The following is a 21,552-nucleotide window of genomic DNA, read 5'->3' as shown; positions in this document are numbered from 1 at the left end:
GTGAGTTTTTTTTTTTTGGCCAAGCCGTGATTCTTAATGAGGTGGATAGAATCAAACAACAATATGGATTTTCCAACACTGAAGGTGAGACAAAGTCTTAGGAGTTTCTCAAAACAAAATCTACAGACACTTGGCAAATGGTTTTTCTCTTATGAAGGTCACTTTTCATCCAGACAGTCTTAAAATGGAAACAGATTGCTGACATAGGTAGCCTTGATGATATTCACCAACAAACATGACCTAATTGACTTGAGGACAAAGGAAATAATGTAACACAAATTCAAGCTGAAAAATTTAGTATTTCTTGATGCATGCTGACCCATCTGAGATATGGTGAGCTACAGGAACTGACTCCGTTTGCTATTAGAGACTTTATGAATCAGGGTTTTACCTGTTGTCATTCAAATGAAACATCGGAATTGCAATGTCAAACATTTCAGTTTCTTATTCTAGAAAAACTACCACAATCCTCTCACAAGGACCACGGTGAGAAATCCATAATTCTCTGCAAGTGCTGCTTTGGTATTCTGACTATTTTTAGGAGATCAATTTCCAAAGCAATGAAATACATAGTAAGCATATTTTCTTGTGTGTATGTGTTTATGAGTATTTTTCTAGATGGGGGCTTGTAAATTGAATCAGGTTCTCAGAGGCGTCTGTAACTTAAAAAAAAAGAAAAGGAAAGGAAAAATAACCATTAAGGCAGGAAATGAGTCAATCAGGTGGCTTGGTTCCTCTTTACTTGTTTTTTGGAAATTCTGCAACAAAATTAGCTGTTATTACCTTTACTCCACTCTGCTGAGCAGTGCTGACCACGTTGACTATGTTACTCACATTACAAGAGATACAGCACATAGAAGACAAACTCTGTGGCTGAGAACTTAAAGTGGTGTAACAGAACAGAACAGGAGAGTGGAAGAGGGAAGCCTGTTTGTTTCTTTTCATCATACCACTAAAGCTAGCCCTGGATCTAAGAAACAGGCTTGGGAGGTAGACTAGATTTATAGCACTATAAAAGTTCATTTGGTAATACAGATACTTTAGGACTAATATATCAATACCATTGGGCAGCTACCTCAAAAATAGCTAATTTTCAGTCAGATTAGGTACTTTCTATTTTGCTAATTAGTTCAGAATTGTGGTGTGTTCTTCAGGCGTTCTTAAGGAGAATGACTGATAACAAAAGACTAGGTATCAGGTTGCAGAGGCATTGAGTGAAATACAGTTGTGATAAGTTATTTTCTATCCTCTCTAGCTCTGAAAAGGTGATGATATTCAAGAGTAACATATGCAAACACTTATTCAGCGTGATATATTCCAGTGTGAGCTGTCATACAGAGTAGAATTTTATGCCCTTTTTTCCTTGGCTGGGTTGTTGATATGAAAAATGTTCTCAATACAATTGAAAGGTATTCTTGAATTCACCAAAACAATAGTCTGCTTTTTTGCATCTAAGAGTCTGTAAGTCAACGATCTATGAGAATAGTTATAGACTGGTTCTCAAATTTTTACATTCTGAAATTTTCTATTTCCTGTTTGAGATCCCAAAGAAAAATAAGCAACTAGAGTGGTAGGGATTTTATGTGGTTGAAAAGGAAGATATGGGCAACCCCTTTGGGTCTCCTCTTACTGTGGGAACTTTTCTGTCCTCTCAATAAATCCTGCTTTCTCACTTATAAAAAAAAAAAAAGAAAAGGAAGATATACAATATAGTAACTTACGAAGGAGGTGAAAACAGCACCTGTCTATTCAACCTTAATGGATGATACAAATGTGCACGCAGATGTCGTAAGTGTAAGTGCTAGTGTGGATTGGGTAGTGGGGCATCCATGTCTTTAAAGATGGCATGAACTGGGCATTCCCTGACAAGGTTCAAAAACCCCCTTCTGATTTAGGACAGAACAAGGTTTAGGGAGGAAAATGTATACATTTGATCAAGATCAAGGAGAAACCGGTTAGCAGAAGGAAGTATGTAACTGGTGAGAGAATAGTGTGGTGTGGTGATGTTGGAGCTTGATAGAGGGCTTTAATTTGTAGAATTTATCTGCAGGATGCTATTTCTAATTATGTTACTTCTTTTTTCCTTAAAAAAATTTTTTTTTGAGTTGGAGTCTCACTCTGTCGCTCAGACTGGAGTGTAGTGGCCACTCCCGGCCACTGCAGCCTCGACCTGCTGGGCTCCGGCGATCCTTCCGCCTCAGCCTTCCGAGTAGCCGGAACTACAGGCGCATGCTACCACGCCCTGCTGATTTTTTTATTTATTGTAGAGATGAGGTCTCACCAAGTTGCTCATGCGGGTCTCAAACCCGCCGGCTCAGGCAATTCTGAAAGGTGCAGAGAACAGTCAGAAGGGCGTCCCCAAGATGGCACTGCCTCCCAAAGACAACAAAGGCCCTAAGCGGCTTTTCCCGCCCGTGCAAAACTTGAACCTGTGGTCAAACAACCTCTCCCTGGAGAAATGCTGCCTCATGGTCTCCTCCAATAGGACCCAGGCACGGCACTGGCCAGCCCCTGCAAGGTCCATAAATATACCCGTCTCCCTGCATAGCTCTCTCTTTCTCTCTCTTGCTTTCTCTCTCTGTCCCCCCCACTCTCTTACTCTCTCTCTTTCACACTCTCTTGCCCTCTCTCCCCCTCTCTCACTCTCTCTTTCTCTCTTTCTCTCTCTCTCTCTCTCTCTCTCGGTCTCTCTTTCTCTCTCTCTCTCTTGCTCTTCCTCAGTTACAGTCCCTTCGTGTAACTGCCCCTTTAATAAATCTCTTGGTTCAGACCGGGTGTGGAGTCGTTACTGGTGCCAAACTTCTTTCAAATTCACTCACCTCAGCCTCCCAAAGGCATGGTATTACAGGCTGAGCCACCGAGCCCGGCTTCCTTAAAATTTTTGACATCGTTTTTGGATGTGCCTAAAATTTTGGATGGTATTTTAGTACTAAAATGGGCTTTAATAATAGACCTTCTCAAACACTCTATAGCACTCATCCTTGCTTTCTAGTTGAAGCTCCTCTAGAGACTAACTTGACCTAGGTTCAATATCTCATAGGTGTTAGAACCTGTTCTGAATCAGTCTGACATCTAGATAGGAGCTCTTTTCCACTTTACCAAGTTATTTCCAATCAAAGGAGAAAAGGAGACTACAAAGAGAACTATATTTTTCTCATCTCATTAAAGCATAATAGTAAAAAGTATTTGTTTAATTCCTTTTTATATTGAAAACATGCATGTATTGGTAAGTGGATTTTTTTAAACTTAAGGTTAATAAAATAAGGATATTAATGTTTTTTGAAAGCTAAAAGAAATAGAATTTTTTTTCTCATCAGACAGATAATGGGCTGACACCATAACAAGGTTTGAGAGAGGCACATTTCGCACATGGTCGTGATAACCCCACCACCATAGCTCGAAAAAACATTTATTTACAAAAACTCCCAAGCTCTTCTTTTGTCCTAGGTTATGACAACATTGGATCTTTTTTTTTTTTTTTGGTAGTTCAATGGAGAAAGCACAATAGGTACTCAATATATATTTGTTTAATGCATGAGTAAATGAAGACAAATATTCATCTGGGAACAGATATATGCCAGCCCTGCTGAATATTATTTAATCCCCAAGATTCAACTTCTTTCTCACCTCTCTCAAGAAGCCTCTGAAATCCTTTATAAAAAGTCTTCTTTTGTGTATCTATAGCTCATGTTATTTGCTTATTTTTCACACCTAGCAAATTTTTTTTACAACTATTTAGTTACATTCCCATAAACAACAACTACTGTTTGTATGTTCCAGATTCCCTTAGGAAAGTCTTAAAATGATCAGAGTGGTAATCCCCCCCCTTTTTTTTTTTTGATAAATTTTGGCTACCTGAAGATCAACTTTTTTTCCTCTATAAAATACTCATAGGACTAAAGTATAGTAGGGCTAATAAAACAGAGTAGGTAAATTGAGTTTCAGATATTTATATGGAACCATGTAAATTACTGGGAATTTTATATGGCAAACCTAATACTTTACTGTGTAATAAAGATAACGTGTGATATAGAGAAACAAAAACAGGAGGTCAAGATAGAACAGTGAAAATGTGGAAAAAATGAGAAAGTCTCAGGAGGCTGTTGATGACTATTTCTTCTTTTTCAATTAGTGGCCTAGAAGCTCTTATTCTAGTTGGTTCAAAAGGTTCATATTCAATTAAATTAAACCATCATGAAATACAAGGAAAAAGCCCTACATAGTCTGGAAAAGAGAAGCTATGGAGGAGGGAGTTGATTTTTGTAGTTGATTTTTAAATGCTTAAAAAAAATTTCATTTGGAAATGGGCTTCCATTTGGTTCATGGGCCCCACTGGAAACCCCTGGTTGGAAGTTTTAAGGCAGTAGGAATCCACTTTAAAATGAGGAAAACAGTTTAATGACTAGCATATTGGATATTATTTTTTTGGGGGGAAATGAGCTCAGTTTTGGATATATTTCAGCAGAAACTTATTGACGACTCATGGGGGTAGACTAAAGCAAGAACAGATTTGTATGTTATAAAGGAGTTTAAACTAGTAAATTAAAAATTCTCCATTTGTACTCCACATTTTAAAAACAAAATGATTTCAAAAATTCTCCTTATAATAAGAAATTATGATTTTCCTCTTGTCATCAGATTGGTCTTTTCTATGACTTTTTGCTGCCATTTTCAAAAAATAAAGAATATCTGTAGTTTGCTATTGTTTAAGTGTTTCAAATGGTAAATGTTACCAACAAATATATCTGATCTTTGCAATTTCCTTTATTATATAAATAATATTACTTCTAGCATCTGCTTTTACAGATCATAGATCAACAAGAATCTATAAAAATAAAATATTCATATTTTAAAGGATCATATCATTATATCAGCATGCCTGGAAAAATAGTTCCTGGGATCTCTAAAATTTATATTCGGTTGTAAAACCCAAAGTATGGGCCAAGGGGTTAACAACCTTGAATTTTGCCCTTAAAATTAGTCTCAGAAAACCTACTTCATTATAAATACATTACTACTTGGTAGTGTCCTTCTGATTGATATGCCCAGAGCTACCTTTTTTTTTTTTTTTTTTTTATGCAGTCTTTTAAGCACCGATCCTTCATTTTGGCTCTAAAATGAGATGGACTTCTCCTCTCTAGATGGGACATCAATTTTTACCTGCCAATACAGTTTGATGAGCTTGCTTACAGACTGCTCACTTCCTCCACCGAGCCAGAACATGTAGTCAGCAATCATGGCACTCCTAAGGACAAGGACAGAGTTTAAAAAAACAAATGTATAGGACAGAAGGAAAACTGCAATAGGCAGAATATAAAAATACTGAGGAAGGCGATTTTGTAATGTATAAATTTGACTAGGCTAATATTAAGTAAAACATAAAGTACATTTTAGAATGTTGAAAGTAGGGTTTTTTAGTAGCTAAACTAAAACTATAAGAGAGAAACAATAAGCCATTTGTCTTCTAGATGGTTTTTTTTTTATTTGTACAGTATAAGTATATTTAAAGATCATGAGAGAATGCTTTGTTTTGGTTGCTGTGTATTAAGCTTCCAAGCATTTTACAGAGTACCATAGATTTTAGATGTCTTCTAACCTAGCATAGCATATATATATATCTGACTATTAGACCAGTATTTAAGTATATTTCAGGCTTTACCTGCGTTGAAGATTATTCACTTCTGATTAAATTAGCTTTCTTAAAATTAAAAAGAAAAAATCTCCAATTCAACAAAGAATCCTCTCCCCCAAACTTTGTGTCTAATTGAATTGGTTTTAGTATCTACTGTGTACAACTACTGCATTAGTCTTATTAAGCTGAAGGGATATTAAAAACTATTGTACAATGGATATTAATTCATTACTGAGCACCCTTTGGAAAAACAGTTTGCTTTTATGACTGTTTCTCTGCTAGGTCTCTCTATTTCTTTTCTCCAGAGATTCCAAATCCAATTAAATGTGACTAGGAGTAATTCCAAATTGTCACATTAGCCAATTAAACATATAATAATCCTGTGCACCTAATCACTAGTACCAAAAGTTTATTTATTTAAGTAGAGCTATCACTGTGTACCCCTGAATGTTTTTCTTATCTTTGCCTGCAGATACATGTTTCTTGACATCATTGTAAGTTGAATTGGAAATTTTCTTTTCCTAAATCTAGGTTGTCTACAGCATAGCAGCTGTAAACTTACTCTGTTGAAGGAATTTAAATGTTTAGATTCTTGCTCAGGACAGACAAATATTAGGACTTTAAAAATTAACAGTGGAAACACATACTACCAATTGGAGGATTATTCAGCTCAACATTTTTCTTTCAACACAGAGGGTATTGGAAAGAAGCAGCCTAACGACATTTAAAAATAAACGACAATAATTTAAGAACAACAAACCTTTAAAGAATCTTTTTAAGCCCTTAATTATAAGGTAAACAAAGGTGAGAGGTTTTGCTTTTGTATGGGTGTGAGTGGGGCAGAAACAAGTTATAAAATTCATAGACTGCAGAAGGGCAAAAGTGCACTTCAACGTTTGCATTTTGATAGAAGTACTTGGGAAAATCTTCTTCTCATGACAACTTAAAAGGGAGGTTTATTTGACATGCAGGTGCCTGTTACTTAACAGAAATTTATTTGATCAATTCTGAATTTAAGAAATCAATGGAAAATATTCAAATTTTTCTTTCAAGGACTCCTGTATTTATAGGAATTGGGTGCTCTTGGGTGACAATTTAGTCTGCCTCTGATTCCTTCTATTAGTATTTGCATTTGTAAATAGTTTGATAAACATTACTTAACAAGTATACCAGCCATTAGTTAAACCAGGGGAGGGCAAACTTTTTCTATAAAAGGTCAGATAGTAAATATTTTAGACTTTGTGGACCATGTGGTCTCAGTGTGGTCTCAAACTTCTCAAATTTGCTTTACAGAAGCACCTATAGATAATAAGAGTGTGGCTGTGTTCCAATAAGAATTTATTTACAAAAAACACGTAGTGGGCCAGATTTTGGGGAAGTTTGCCTAACTCTAAAGTAAACAAACTATTAGGTTGATCAGCCATGGCGGGCATTGGTATAATGGTCAGTCAGTAACAGTCAGATGACAGCTTCTATATATTCCAGCCACATGCCCCCTTAGATACTTCAGTCTACTAGTTTCTATTCAGGGACAACATAGCCCTAAAATGACTGAGCAGAGGCTAGGAACTATACTTTCAATTTTGAATACAAACAATGTAAAAGGTAAATGCAAGAGATAATCCTGGATTATAGACACAGTGGCTTGTGTCAAGTAATAACAAAATTGATAGCATTTATATCGTTAGTAATTGCCATCTTTGGGTTAGAACAATTGCGTGAGAGAAGATCAGTTCAGTGGGTTTCAAGGGCTTTCCTGCATTTTTAATGCTTTCAGTGATTTGGTTTGGAGTTTTGGGAAAATTTGAATTTTTGGCATTTTTATTAATGTTTTGTTTTGTTTTTTGGTTTTTGAGTTGGAGCCTCACTCTGTCGCCTGGTTGGAGTGCAATGGCATGCTCATGGCCACTGTAGCCTGGACCTGCTGGGCTCAGTCTTCCAAGTAGCTGGAACTACAGGTGCATGCCACCACGCCTGGCTAATGTAGGAGTAATAGTTTTTTGAGTTGGAGTAGTGTTTTAAAAGTTGCTTTTTCTGTAATGATGTGTGTTACATTGCTTGCTGCATTCTTAAGTATGCTTTTATTATACCTGGGCGCTCAACTCTGTCCAAAGGAACACAACTCCAAATTTATACTGAAACATGAATAATTAAGATGCAATGAAATCTGTTGTCTGTCATACCTCAGTGAAGTACCATTATTATAAGATCAAAAGGACACCAGCATTAAATAACAAAATATGGTTCCTAGAGCTCCATATTTGCTGAGATTTATTTTGTAAGTATGATGTGCTTTCAATACCTGACATAGAGCTGTGTTCATATTGGGAACACAATTCAGACTGTAGCTGTGCCAACCCCTTTTCCTTCCCAGTGGAGATGGCAGCTGTGCTCTTACCATTTACCTTCCTTTTCTGTTTCTCTATTGTAGCTCTGCCCTATAGCTCAGGCTTCATGAGTTGGTAAATATCAATGAAAGAATATGAAAAGAGTATGGAAATAACATTACACTGTGCTAAATTTGTGAGGCAAGACCTGGGTTTTCCATCATGCTAAATTTGTAAGGGACAAAGATAATTAATTAATCAACCCTTTGAGAATCTGTAAGGAGTCAAGTACCATGTGGGATCCTGGTTCTGACGATTCACTCCATGAATCAAATATAAATAGTAACCTATCATTCTCCCCACTGTCCTTCAAGTATCTGTTTACTATTAGACCTGTATCTTAGGTGCTAGTGACGTGAATCAATGTCTTCCTTTCACTGTCATGATTCTACTCCTCTTACTCTCACTAATACCCTGAATGTTGCACCTGCGCTGGAACTGTAAGATTATGCTAGCCAAACCTCTTTATTTATTATTTATTTTTTATTATTATTTTTGAATTGGAGTCTCACTCTTGTTGCCCAGGCTGGAGTGCAGCGGCATGCTCGCGGCCACCGTAGACTCAACCTGCTGGGCTTAGGCGATCCTTCCACCTCAGTCTTCCAAGTAGCTGGAACTATAGACACACACCACAATGCCCGGCTAGTTTTTTTTGCATGTGATTTATTGTAGAGACGAAGTCTCACCAAGTTGCTCAGGTTGGTCTCGGAGCCCTGGGCTCAGGCAGTCCTCTTGCCTCAACTTCCCAAAGTGCTGGGATTATAGGCTGAGCCACCGCACCCGGCCAAACCAAAGTCTTTTGATTGACAATTGGTGGTTTAATATCTGTCAATTCTGGGCCTTTAGGAAGTGATAAGCACCATGTTAAGCACTTTATGGTGCAGAGGTGTAAGCCCAACCTGTCCACGTTGGCACAAGATCTCACCCAAGTGCATCTGCTCATGGACACTGCTCCACCAAGTCTCTGGCTCTTCTGGTTTCTTTTCTCGCTTTCAATTTCCCCCTTTCTCCTGGAGCTTCTCTGCCAGCATACCCAAATGTTGTTTCTCCCTCTTAAAACAAAACAGAACAAAACAAAATATCCCCCCAAATCCTTGCTCCATTTCCTCCCCTCCAGTTCTCATCTTAATTCTTTCCTTTGCTATTAAAACAAAACAAAACAAAACAAAACTCCTTGAAAAATCTGTGTGCGCTCTCTGTGATTTCTCTTCCTGTTGTCTCTGGGCTCACTCCAGCAGGGCTGTCATTCTCACCACTTCGCTGAATCTGCTCTTGTCGATGCTATTGATGATCTTCATGTTGCCAGACACGATGGTTCAATTCTCACTTCATTTTTTAAGCACTTTAAGGTGCAGGTGATCCAGTTGCTCACTCCCTCCTCCAGTACACACTTCCTCACTTGGCTTCCACAACTCCACTCTTCCTGGTTTTCCTTCTGTCTTACTGGCTGCCCTTTTCAGTCTCCTTTGCTGGCATACCCTCATTGGCCTGAATTCCTAACTTTGGAGTGCCCCAGGGTACAATGCTTGGACCTCTTCTCTTTCTTTCTATACTAGTTCTCTTGGTGATCGCATCAGTTTCATCGTTTAAAAAGCCATCTCTATGTTGACAACTCTTACATTTATATCCTCTGTTAAACATCATCGTGGTCCTCCAGAATCTTTGTAGAGACTGCTTCTCGACAGTTCTTCTTAGACATCTAGTATCAGTCTTAACATTATTACACTGGAGATGCGGATTCTCTTTCCTTTTCTTCCCCAACCTCTAGTAGTCTCCATCTGTCCAATTTCTCAGGTAGAAATGTTGGTGTCACCACTGTCTTCTCTGTCTCACATTCCCTCTTTAATCCAAGAAAAAAAATCCTTCTATCAGAATCCTGCCATTTCTCACCACCTCCGGCATTATCCTCTGGTTCATAATCTCTCACTGGGATGGCTGCAACAGCCTCCAAACTCGGCTTCTTGCTTCCCCATCAGTTTATTCTCAGTCCAGCAATCACAGTGTCCCATTAAAATCAGTGTACCAGAGCAGGTCACTCCTGTGCCTAAAATTGCAAAGCTTGCTATCTCTCTCAGAGTGGAAACCGAAGTCTTTATAATGGCATTTGAGTCCTTTGCCATCTGGTCACATGCTGCTTCTCTGATTTCATTTTCCATGATTTTCTGTGTAACTCACTCTACTCCAGGCAAACTGTCCATCCTGCTGTTCCTTGAAAATAGGCACACTATTGTCTCTGGGATTTTGCATGTGGCAGTCCCTAGACATCCTCATGACTTCCTTGTTCTCCTCCTTCAGGTCTCTAGAGGTACCATTTTCTCAGCAAGGAAAAAACTACCCTGACCACACTCCAACACTATTCCTACCTTGCTTGTACTTTTTCCATATTATTTATTACCACTCAACAACATATTTATTTTACTTTTATGAGTTTTGGCGATATTTACTGCTGTCTTGCCTTATTGCAGGGGTCAGCAAACTAGGTCTGTGGGTCAAATCTGGTCTGCCACTTGTGTTTATCTGTAAATAAAGTGTTAATGGAACACAGCAATGCTCATTTATTTTTACATTTTTTTACATATTGGCTATGACTGCTTTTGTGCTCAATGGCAGAATTGAGTAGCTGCAACAAAGATCCTTTGAACCACAAAGCCTAAGATGTTTACTATCTAGCTCTTTGAGAGAATGTAAGCTCCCTGTGGGATTTCTGTCATATTGCCTGCTCTATCCCCAGTGTCTAGAACAGTGCCTGGCTTGGTAGGCATACAACACATATTTGTTGAATTAACAACTACATATTATTTTATTTAAACTAAAAAATTAAATTCTATGTTACAAAAAACCCTGAAACTAACAGAGACACACAGCTTACTAGAATTCGAACACAAGCAGTCTGGCCTTAGAGCTATCTCAGCGTCCATATTTAAGGAGGATGCTTTTGTAATGAAGGGGGCATGGTAATGGAGTGCCAGCAGGCTTTGCCAATCTAATTTGTCCAATATAAAATCCGATGTGACATTTAGCTCATATGAGGCTTAATAAATGCTAGTAAATAATAAATGTTGATATGTTTATGGCATAAATTGAAGAGGAAATGTACAAGGAAACACATTGCCCTAATGTATTTTATCTAAAATTATTTTTTACATCATGTATTCAGTCATATGTCAACAACTATTGCTTCTCTGCAAGTAAGTCTTCACATTTTATTTACTTACTACATCTGTTAAGTGTTAAAGGGTCAGGATCTGGTTTTTAAATATATACACATGTTAAGTAAAGGTGTTTAGGTCATAAACTCAGCTTATTGTGAATCAAATCATGTTCCCATGGAATGACGAATACACAGTAAAATAATCTGACATGTTATTATTAATAAAATAGGTACCTGTTTTAGTTTTTAAATTAATACCAGAAAAGGATTATGCATATAAACATGTTAATGTTAGGTGCTTTTACACATGGAATATTTCTAAGCAAACTGCAGTTCTAAGAGTCTGAGAATATACTATTGACATTTCTCACGGCCTATTTCAGATTCAAAATTTATAACGTTTCTACTCAATGTGGCCACATGGTGGTGTAAAACAATAAGATATGGGTAAACAAAAGAAAATCACAGCACACAATCAGCTCTGTGGTCTTATTGGGCTGACCAGCCGAGACCTTGAAAAGTCATTCCATTCCGTTCATCACCTTGCCTTCAGGCAGGATCACACTTAAACCTTTCAAATGAGACTGATGAGAATCTATTCTGTTTTAAAGACCTCCACAGAAGGACACTGTTTTGCTTTTCTCACGGATTCCAGAGTTTCATAGCCATAAATAGCATCTTCTGCAGTTTCAGTCTGTTGGCTTTAGTTTTCCCTTCAGTGTTAATACAACCCAACAACACCTTGTTCTCTGAATAACAGTTCTAAATATTCTCACAATAATTTATGAATATCTTCTCTCCTCTATGTTAATTAACTAACCCCAGTGGCTTTCCTCTTTCTCCAAGTGTTCTTGTTTCTTGCCATTAGTCAGTTTCATGATTGCCTTCCAACTTAAGTTCCTCGTTTTTTTCCTTCTACAACAGGAAATTGACTTCTCTCACTAGCACAGAGTTTAAGAATAATCTGCGGTCTCTGTGTGCATCTATTTCATTAATGTAACTGATACAGGTACTTCTTAGGGGTGTGTGTATTGGGTAGAATCCTTTTGTATTATAAACGTTCTTAGAAAGTTGTTTCATTTCTCCTACACTTGAAAAAAGTTCAAAAGTTCAAATATATACGTGGCACTAATTTTAGATGAACTGATAGTGATGCTAATTATATGTGTTATCTGAATATTAATCACACTCATATGAATGATGATGTTCTGAGGGGAGAAGAGCTGAACTAGTGAGTTCCTTCACACATACACACACATACGAAGCATCTTTTTGCAAGCTCACACATCTTCCACACAGCAGTCAGTCACATGTTCTTCCAAAAAATATGAACGTAAATTACTTCAAATAAAATCTAAGCTCCTGTGGAGGCCTATAATTCTTTATTTCATTTTAAAGATGTGGGGTACAATTCAGGGTAAGGTATACAAATGTTGATTATGCAGGTACCATTGTTGATGAGGTGTGCCCCTCCCTCCTCTGACAATTTCCCACTACTGCCAATCCCTTTCTTACAGTATTATAATAATTGTTCTCACGTATGAGTGAGACCATATGGTACTGTATTCTTTGTTTCCGTGATAGATCACTGAGTATGATTGACTCTAAATCCATCCAACTTGTTGTGAAATCCATATGTTTGTCTTTCTTTATGGCTGCATAATATTCCATTGTGTATATGTACCACATTTTTTTAATCCAGTCCAGCTTTGATGGGCAGCATGGTTGCTTCTATGTTTTTGTTGTTGTGAATAGAGCTGCAACAAACATATGTGTACAGGTATCTTTTTTGTAGAATGATGTGTGTTCCTCCGGGTATATTCCCAATAGGGGAATTGTTGGGTCATATGGAAGGTCAATTTCTAGTTCTTTCAGAAATTGTGTGGCCTATAATTTTTTTTAAAAAAATCTTTATTCCAATATCCTTAGGGGTACAAACAGTTTTGGTCTGGACTTTAAGTGTACCTACCTCCCCCACCTGTGCAAATTGTACCCCAGAGGTGATTTTTTTGTCCCTCCACCCCCTCCTCTCCCCCTTCTGCATCTCTAGTGTCCATTATATCATACTCTATGCCTTTGCATATCTTTAGAAGACATTATTTCATTCTTTTTGATAGCTGAATAGTATTTCATAGTGTATATATGCCACATTTTAATTATCAACGGATGGACTGACAGGCATTTAGGTGATTCTACATCTTTGCAATTGTGAATCGTGTTGTGATGAACATTTGGATGAGGTGTCTTTTTTATATAACGACCTCTGCTCCTTTGGATAGATACCTAGTAGTGGGATTGCTGGATCAAATGGTAGATTCACTTTTAGTTCTTTGGGAAATCTCCATACTGCTTTCCATAGAGGATGTACTAATTTACACTCTCACCACCAGTGTCTAAGCGTGTCCCTTTCTCCCTATCCACACCAGCATCTATTGTTTTTGATTTTTAATAATGGTTATTCTGATTGGTGTAAGATGGCATCTCATTGTGGTTTTAATTTGCATTTCCCTGTGATGAGTGATATTGGACATTTTTTCATATGTTTGTTGGCTATTTGTATGTTTTCTTTTGAGAGGTGTCTGTTCATGTCATTCGCCCACTTTTTGATGGAGTTATTTGCTTTTTTCTAGCTGATTAGTATGAGTTTCTTATAGATTCTGGATATTTGTCCTTTGTCAGATGTATAGTTTTTGAATATCTTCTTCCGTTCTGTAGGTTGCCTGTTTGCTCTTTGATTATTTTTCTGTGCAGAAGTTTTTTAGTTTAATTAAGTCCCACTTGTTTGTTTTTGTTTTTGTTGCATTTGTTTTTGGGGTTTTAGCCATAAATTCTTTGCCTAGGCCAATGCCCTGAAGAGAATTTTTAAGGTTTCAGGTCTGACATTTAAGTCTTTAATCTATCATGAGTTGATTTTTGTATATGTTGAGAGATAGGGATCAAGTTTCATTTCTCTGCATGTAGCAGTCCAATTTTTCCATAACCATTTGTTGAATAGGGTGTCTTTTTTCCGTGTATGTTTTTGTCTGCTTTGTTGAAGATCAGTTGGTTGTAGGTATTTGTTTTACTTCTGGATTCTCTATTCTGTTCCACTTGGCCATGTGTCTGCTCTTGTACTAATACCATGCTATTTTGGTGACTAGAGCCTTGTAGTATAATTTGAAAAGAGGTAATATGATGCCTCTAACATTTTTCTTTTTGCTTAGGATTGCTTTGGCTACTCTGGCTCTTTTTTGGCTCCATATGAATTTTAGCACCATTTTCTCTAATTCTGTGAAAAATGTTGTTGGTAGTTTGATAGGGATTGCATTGAATCTGTGAATTACTTTAGGTGATATGGTCATTTTAACAATGTTGATTCTTCCAATCTATGAGCATGGAAGTTTATCCATTTGTTTGTGTCCTCTGTGATTTATTTCATCAGATTTTTTAGTTCCTTGCAGAGATCTTTTACCTCCTTGGTTAAATACATTCCTAAGTATTTTAGCTTTTTGGCTGCCACTATAAATGGAATTGAGTTCTTGATTTGATTCTCAGCTTGGTTGCTATTGGTGTATAGCAGTACTACTGATTTGTGTGTGTTGATTTTGTATCCTGAAACTTTACTGAATCAATTTATCAAGTCCAGGAGTCTTTTGGAGAAGTCTTTAGGATTATTTAAGTATAAGATCATATCACTGGCATTGAGAGATAGCTTGATTTCTTCTTTTCCAGTTTTGATACGCTTATTTCTTTTTCTTGCCTGATTGCTCTGGCTATGACTTCCAGTACTATGTGGAATATGAGTGGTGAAAGTGGGCATCCTGTCCTTGTTCCAGTTCTGAGGGGGAATGTATTCTAACTTTTCCCCATTCAGGATGACATTGGCTATGGGTTTATCATACATGGCTTTTATTATTTTGTGGAATGTTTCCTCTATGCCTATTTTGCTGAGGGTTTTTTATCATGAAGTTGCTAGATTTTATCAAATGCTTTTTCTGCATCTATTGAAATGATCATATTTTATTTTGAAAAATTCTTATGTAGTGAACCATGTTTACTGACTTGTGTACATTGCATCCCTGGGATAAAACCCACTTGGTCATGGTGTATTATTATTATTGATTTTTAATGTGCTGTTAAATTTGACTTGCTAATATTTTGTTAAGGATTGTTGCATTTATGTTCATAAGGGATATTGGTCTGTAGTTTTCTTTTCTTAGCTGTGTCTTTTCTTGGCTTTGGTATCAGAATGATACTGGCCTCATACAAAGATTTGGGGAGGATGCCCTCCTCTTCAAACTTGTGGAATAGCCTCAGCAAAATTGGTACCGGTACTTTTTTGAAGGTCTGGTAGTATGCAGCTGTGAGTCCATCAGGTCTTGATTTTTTTTTGTGGATTTGTGGTCTATCATATATATGTAGTCTATCTTGGAGAAGGGTTCATGTTCTGTAGTTTTGGAATGGAATGTTCTGTAGATGTCTGTTAGTTCCATTTGCTTTAGATTCGGATTTAGCTCACTTGATTCTTTGTTGAGTTTCTGCCTTAATAATCTGTCTTTTGCTGTCAGTTTAGTGTTGAAGTCTCCCATTATTATTGTATTGCTGTATATCTCTTATTTTTTTTTTTTTTTTAGGTAGAGTAGAATTTTTTTTATAAAGCTTGGGGTTCTGATATTAGACACCTATATATTTAAAGTTGTTATGTCTTCTTGTTGGATTGATCTTTTTATCATTGTATAATAACCATCTTTGTCTTTTTTACTGTTGTTAATTTTAAGTAGGGTTATGTGATATGAGCATGGCTATTCCTGCTTGTTTTTGGTTTCCATTTGTATGGATTATTGTTTCCCACTCCTTTTCTTTGAATCTAAAGGAGTTTTGTGAGGTAAGTGGGTCTCTTGAAGGCAGCATATATTTGGGTTGTGTTTTTTTTTTTAAATCGGTATTTTTTATTATGATATTGTGGGGTACAGTTAAGGGTTAGGTATACAAATATGCTTCATTCAGGCACCCTTGTTGATAAGAGGTGTCTCCCCATCCCCAGTCAGATATTCACTACTATTAATCCCAACTCCCTTCCCCTCCCTCTGCATAGTTTCCCACCACTGTCAGTCATTTTCTTATAGTATTACATTGGATGTTCAAGGTCCACTATGTGAATGAGAACATGTGATACTCAGATGTTTGTTTCTGTGAGAGATCACTCAGTATTATAGACTCTAGTTTCATCCAGGTTGCTGCAAAATTCATGATTTTGTTCTTTTTTATGGCTGTGTAGTAGTCCATCATGTATATGTACCACATTTTTAAAATTCAGTTCTCTTTTGATGTACCGCATGGTTGCTTCCAGGTTCTTGCTATTGTGAACAATGCTGCGATAAACATACATGTGCAGGTATCTTTTTTATAGAGTGATTTGAGTTCTTCAGGGTATATTCCCAGTAGGGGGATTGCGGGGTCATATGGGAGGTCAATATTTAGAACTTTTAGGACTCGCCATACTGTTTTCCACAGAGGTTGTTCTAGTTTGCACTCCCACCAACAGTGTAGAAGTGTTCCCTTTTCGCCACACCCTCTCCAGCAACTGTTATTTTTTGAGTTATTGATAATTGCCATTTTGACTGGAGTTAGGTGGTATCTCAGTGTGGTTTTGATTTGCATCTCCCTGATGATTAGTGAGGTTGAACATATTTTCGTGTGTCTGTTGGCTGCTCAGATGTCTTCCTTTGAGAAGTGTCTGTTCATATCTTTTGCCCATTTTATAATGGGGTTGTTTGTTTTTTTTATTTTCAGCATGTTTGAGTTCCTTGTAGATCTAAGATGTTAAGCCTTTGTCAGACCTGGAGTTGGCAAATACTTTTTCCCAGTCTGTAGGCTGTCTCCCTGCTCTCTTGATGGTTTCTTTGGTTTTGCAGAAGCTTGTCAGTTTAATGAGGTCCCACTTGTCTATCTTCTCTCTTATGGCCCATGGGTTTCGGGTTTTGTTTAGGAATTGGATGCCAGTTCCGATTTCCATGAGGGTATGTCCTTCATTTTCTAAGGTTCTTATGGTTTGAGGTTTTACATTTAGGTCTCTGATCCATTTAGAGTTAATTTTTGTGCATGGGGAAAGATAGGGGTCTTGTTTCAATCTTCTGCATGTGGTCAGCCAGTTTTCCCAGCACCATTTACTGAATAGGTTCTCCTCTCCCCAGTGGTAGGTGGTGGAGGCTTTGTCAGAGATGAGTTGGTTGAGAAATTGAGGTTTTGCTTCTGGAATATCAATTCTATTCCATTGATTTATATGCCTGTTCCTGTACCAATACCAAGCTGTTTTGATGATTGCAGCTTTATAGTAAAGTTTGAAGTTTGGTAATGTGATACCACCTGCTTTGTTTTTTTGGCTGAGGATTGTTCTGGCTATTCTTGGTCGTTTGTGTTTCCATATGAATTCCTGTGTCGTTTTTTTCTAGGTCTGAGAAAAATGTTGCTGGTAATTTGATTGGGTATTGCATTAAATCTGTAGATTGCCTTAGGTAAGATGGACATCTTCACAATGTTGATTCTTCCAATCCATGAGCATGGGATATTTTTCTACTTGTTTGTGTCATCTTTGACTTCTTTGAGCAGTGTTTTGTAGTTTTCATTGTAAAGGTCTTTCACATTTCTGGTTAGGAAGATGCCAAGGTATTTCATTTTTTTTGTGGCTATTGTGAATGGAATTGTGTTTTTTATTTGGGTTTCTGTTTGTTTATTATTGGTGTAAAGAAATGCGATTGTCTTTTGCACATTTATTTTATATCCTGAGACTTTGCCAAAGTCCTTTATCAGTGTAAAGAGGGTTTTGACAGATTCTCTTGGGTTTTCAAGGTACATGATCATGTCATCTGTAAAGAGAGATAGCCTGACTTCCTCTTTTCCTATTTGAATACCCCTGATTGCCTTCTCTTCTCTGATTGCTCTATCCAGGACTTCCAATACTATACTGGACAGGAGGGGTGAGAGTGGGCATCCTTGTTTTGCTCCAGTTTTCAGGGGAAATGGTTCCAGTTTTTGTCCATTTAGGAGTATGCTGGCTGTGGGTTTCTCACAGATGGCTTTTACTATTTTGAGGTATGTTCCCCGTATGCCTAGCTGTTCGAGGGTTTTTATCAAGAAGCGGTGCTGGATTTTATCAAAAGCTTTTTCTGCATCTAATGATATAATCATGTGATTTTTATTTTGACATCTGTTGATGTATTTAATTACATTTATGGTTTTGCGAATGTTGAACCAGCCTTGCATCCCAGGGATGAAACCTACTTGGTCATGATGGATGATTTTTGAGATGTGTTGTTGAATCCAGTTCACTAGGACCTTGTTGAGAATTTTGCCATCTATGTTCATCAAAGATATTGGCCTGTAGTTCTCTTTCTTTGTTGGATCTTTACCTGGCTTGGGTATCAATGTGATGTTAGCTTCATAAAATGATTTGGGGAGAGTTCCATCTTTCTCAATTGCCTGGAATTCCTTCAGTAGGATTGGTATAATCTCCTCCTTAAATGTCTTGTAGAATTCTGCTGGAAAGCCATCTGGTCCAGGGCTTTTTTTTGTAGGTAGTTTTCTTATTATGTAGTCAATTTCCTTGATTGTTATTGGTCTATTTAGGGTCTCAATTTCTTCTTGTTTCAACCTAGGCAGGTTGTGTGATGACAGAAAGTCCTCCATTTCCGAACGGTTTTCAAGTTTGTTTCCATGCAAATGTACATAGTAGTCTCTAATGATCTTTTGTATTTCTTCAGGATCAGATGTGACTTCATCTTTTGTGTTTCTGATTGTGCTTATTTGGGCTTTTTCTCTCTTTTTCTTGGTCAGTCTAGCTAGGGGACCATTGATCTTGCTTATCCTTTCGAAAAACCAGCTTTTTGTTTCATTGATTTTTTTTGTATTATCTTTTTGTCTTCTATGTCCTGGATCTGGGCTTTTATTTTGGTGATCTGGATTCTTCTGCTGAAATTAGGGTTTTTGTGGTCTTGCTTTTCCAGCTTTTTTAGGTGACTTGTTAGGCTGTTAATTTGTGATCCTTCCATTTTCTTCATGTGTGTTTGTAGGGATATACATTTCTCTCTTACTACAGCTTTCTTGGCATCCCAGAGATTTTGGTAAGCTGTTTCTTCATTTTCATTTGCTTGCAGGTATCTTTTAGTCTCTATTTTGATTTCATAATTTACCCAGGAGTTGTTTAGCATCATGCCGTTTAATGTCCATGTCTTTGTGGGTTTTGGGGGGACCTTGTTGGTGTTAATGATTATTTTTATTCCACTGTGGTCCCATAAGGTGCATGGTAACATTTCAGTCCTTTTAAATTTGCTTATGCTTGATTTATGGCCAAGTATGTGGTCGATCTTAGAGTACGTTCTGTGTGTTGATGAGTAGAACGTGTATTCTGTGGTCCTTGGATGGAGGGTTCTGTATGTATCTATTAAGTCCATTTGATCAAGAGTCACATTGAGGTTTCAGATCTCGTTGCTGATTTTTTGTCCTGATGATCTGTCTAGTGTTGTGGGTGGGGTATTAAAGTCCCCAGCAATGATGGTATTGGAGTCGATATCTTTTTTTAGTTTACCTAGGAGCTGCTTTATGAAAGTTGGTGCTCCTATGTTTAGTGCATATATATTTAGGATGGGTATTTCTTGTTGATGGATTGAACATTTTATCATTATGTAGTGGCCTTCTGTATCATTTTTAATTTTTGATAGTTAAGAGGGTATTTTGTCTGAAATTAAGATCGCAACTCCTCCTTTTTTTGTGTTCCATTTGCCTGAAAATTTGTTTCCCATCCTCTTACTTTGAGTCTGTGAGTCCTTTCTAGTGAGGTGAGTCTCTTGAAGGCAATAGATTGTTGCCTGGTGATATTTTATCTATTTTGCCATTCTTTGTCTTTTCAGTGGTGCATTTAGTCCGTTCACATTCAAACTAATTATTGAAATGTGAGATTTGATCCCTATCATAATGTTCTTACAGAGTTGTTCTTCTTCCTGTTTGTGTGTTGTCTTTCTTTTGGTTTTAGAGTTGGATCATGTGTGTTTTTAATCTTTTGCCTGTACTCTTGTGAAGAACATTGTTGTTCTTTTTTCCTTTTCTTCAGTGTTCAATACTTTCTTAAGTGTTTCTTGTAGAGGTGGTCTTGTGGCAGCGTAGGTTCTTAGGGATTGGATATCTGGGAATGATTTCAATTCTCCCTCACTGATGAAGCTTAGCTTGGCTGGATAGGTTATTCTTGGTTGAAATTGTTTATCTTTTAAAACTTTGAAGACAGGGCTCCAAGCTCTCGTAGCTGGAGGGTTTCTGTAGATAAATCTGCTGCTATTCTAATTGGTCTTCCCTGGTGGTAGTCTGACCTTTTTCTCTTGCAGCCTTTAGGATTTTTTCTAATACCTACTTTGTTTTGGTGAAATATTATATGTCTGGGAGTTGGTCTTCTCATTTGTTGTCTTGCAGGGGTTCTCTGCATCTCTTGTGTTTGAATTTTTTCATCCTTGATGAGATGAGGGAAGTTTTCTTGAATGATTTCATGAAATGTTAGTTCTAGTGTGGCCTCTGTTTCTCTCTCTGCCTCAGGAAGGCCAATTACTCTTAGATTCGGTCTCTTGAAGTGATCATTCATCTCTTGAAGGTTTTGTTCTGTCTTCTTGAGCTTCTTTTCTATGCTTTTGACAGTTTGGGTTAGTTCTACGTTTTAGTCTTCAAGCTCTGAGAGTCTTTCTTCTGCTTGGCTAACTCTGCTTTCCATGCTTATGAGTTTATATTCTTGTATTCACAGTATTCTTTACTGCTGTTATTTCTGAGAACTGCTCCTTCCTATTTTCCTCTTGTCCCTCCTCAATTTTTTTAGTTCTCTATATTAATGTCTTGATGTCTGAGTTTATTGCATGTGACCAGTCATTCTGGGGGCTCTTCATTGTTTGTGTTCCAAAGTCTCTTTTCTCAGTGTCTGACCTCCCAGGGGTCTGTGAGAGACCTATGTTCTTCTTTTGGTTTTTCTTCATTTGTGTGGTTTTTTTCCCCCCTCCCTACTTTTTCCTTCCCTTCACATCACTGTCTTCTTTAATTCTGTTATTCAGGGGTAGAGGGATTGCTTTTACTTCTGTTTGTTCAATCTCCTATTCTTTTTGTATGCCCTCTTACTTTGTTCAATTCTGGAGTTGCACTGTAGGTTGGGGGTGGTCCTTTTTGCAGTTTTGAGATTTACTTAAGGGGGGAGCTGTGATTCAAAATCTATCTGCAGGTTCTGGGATTCACTGACAGGTGTATGGATAATCTGAAACCCACTTCCCACTGCCTTGGAATCTGTCTGTGCAGTGGGGCTGTAGGTTTACTCCCTGAAATAAAATGTGGTTAGCAGAGGGAAGAGAATGGAGCAGACAATGGAGGGAAGAGGGGAG

The 21,552-nt window shown here is 37.4% G+C and overlaps 1 protein-coding gene across 1 annotated transcript in view; it reads right to left on the bottom strand.

Moving 5' to 3' along the window:
* Positions 1 to 21,552, bottom strand: part of SPATA16 (spermatogenesis associated 16) — a 250,920-nt gene that overhangs the window by 97,869 nt on the left and 131,499 nt on the right. The window contains exon 4 of the mRNA XM_008073725.1: positions 5,161 to 5,245. Coding sequence (XP_008071916.1) covers positions 5,161 to 5,245 — 85 coding nt within the window. The remainder of the gene's footprint in view (positions 1 to 5,160; positions 5,246 to 21,552) is intronic.

The sequence above is a fragment of the Carlito syrichta genome, unplaced genomic scaffold, assembly GCF_000164805.1.
Source record: "Carlito syrichta isolate Samal-C Ts95f unplaced genomic scaffold, Tarsius_syrichta-2.0.1 Scaffold316037, whole genome shotgun sequence".
In the NCBI taxonomy this organism is placed as follows: Eukaryota; Metazoa; Chordata; class Mammalia; order Primates; family Tarsiidae; genus Carlito; species Carlito syrichta.
This window is presented reverse-complemented; position numbering and strand designations above follow the sequence as displayed.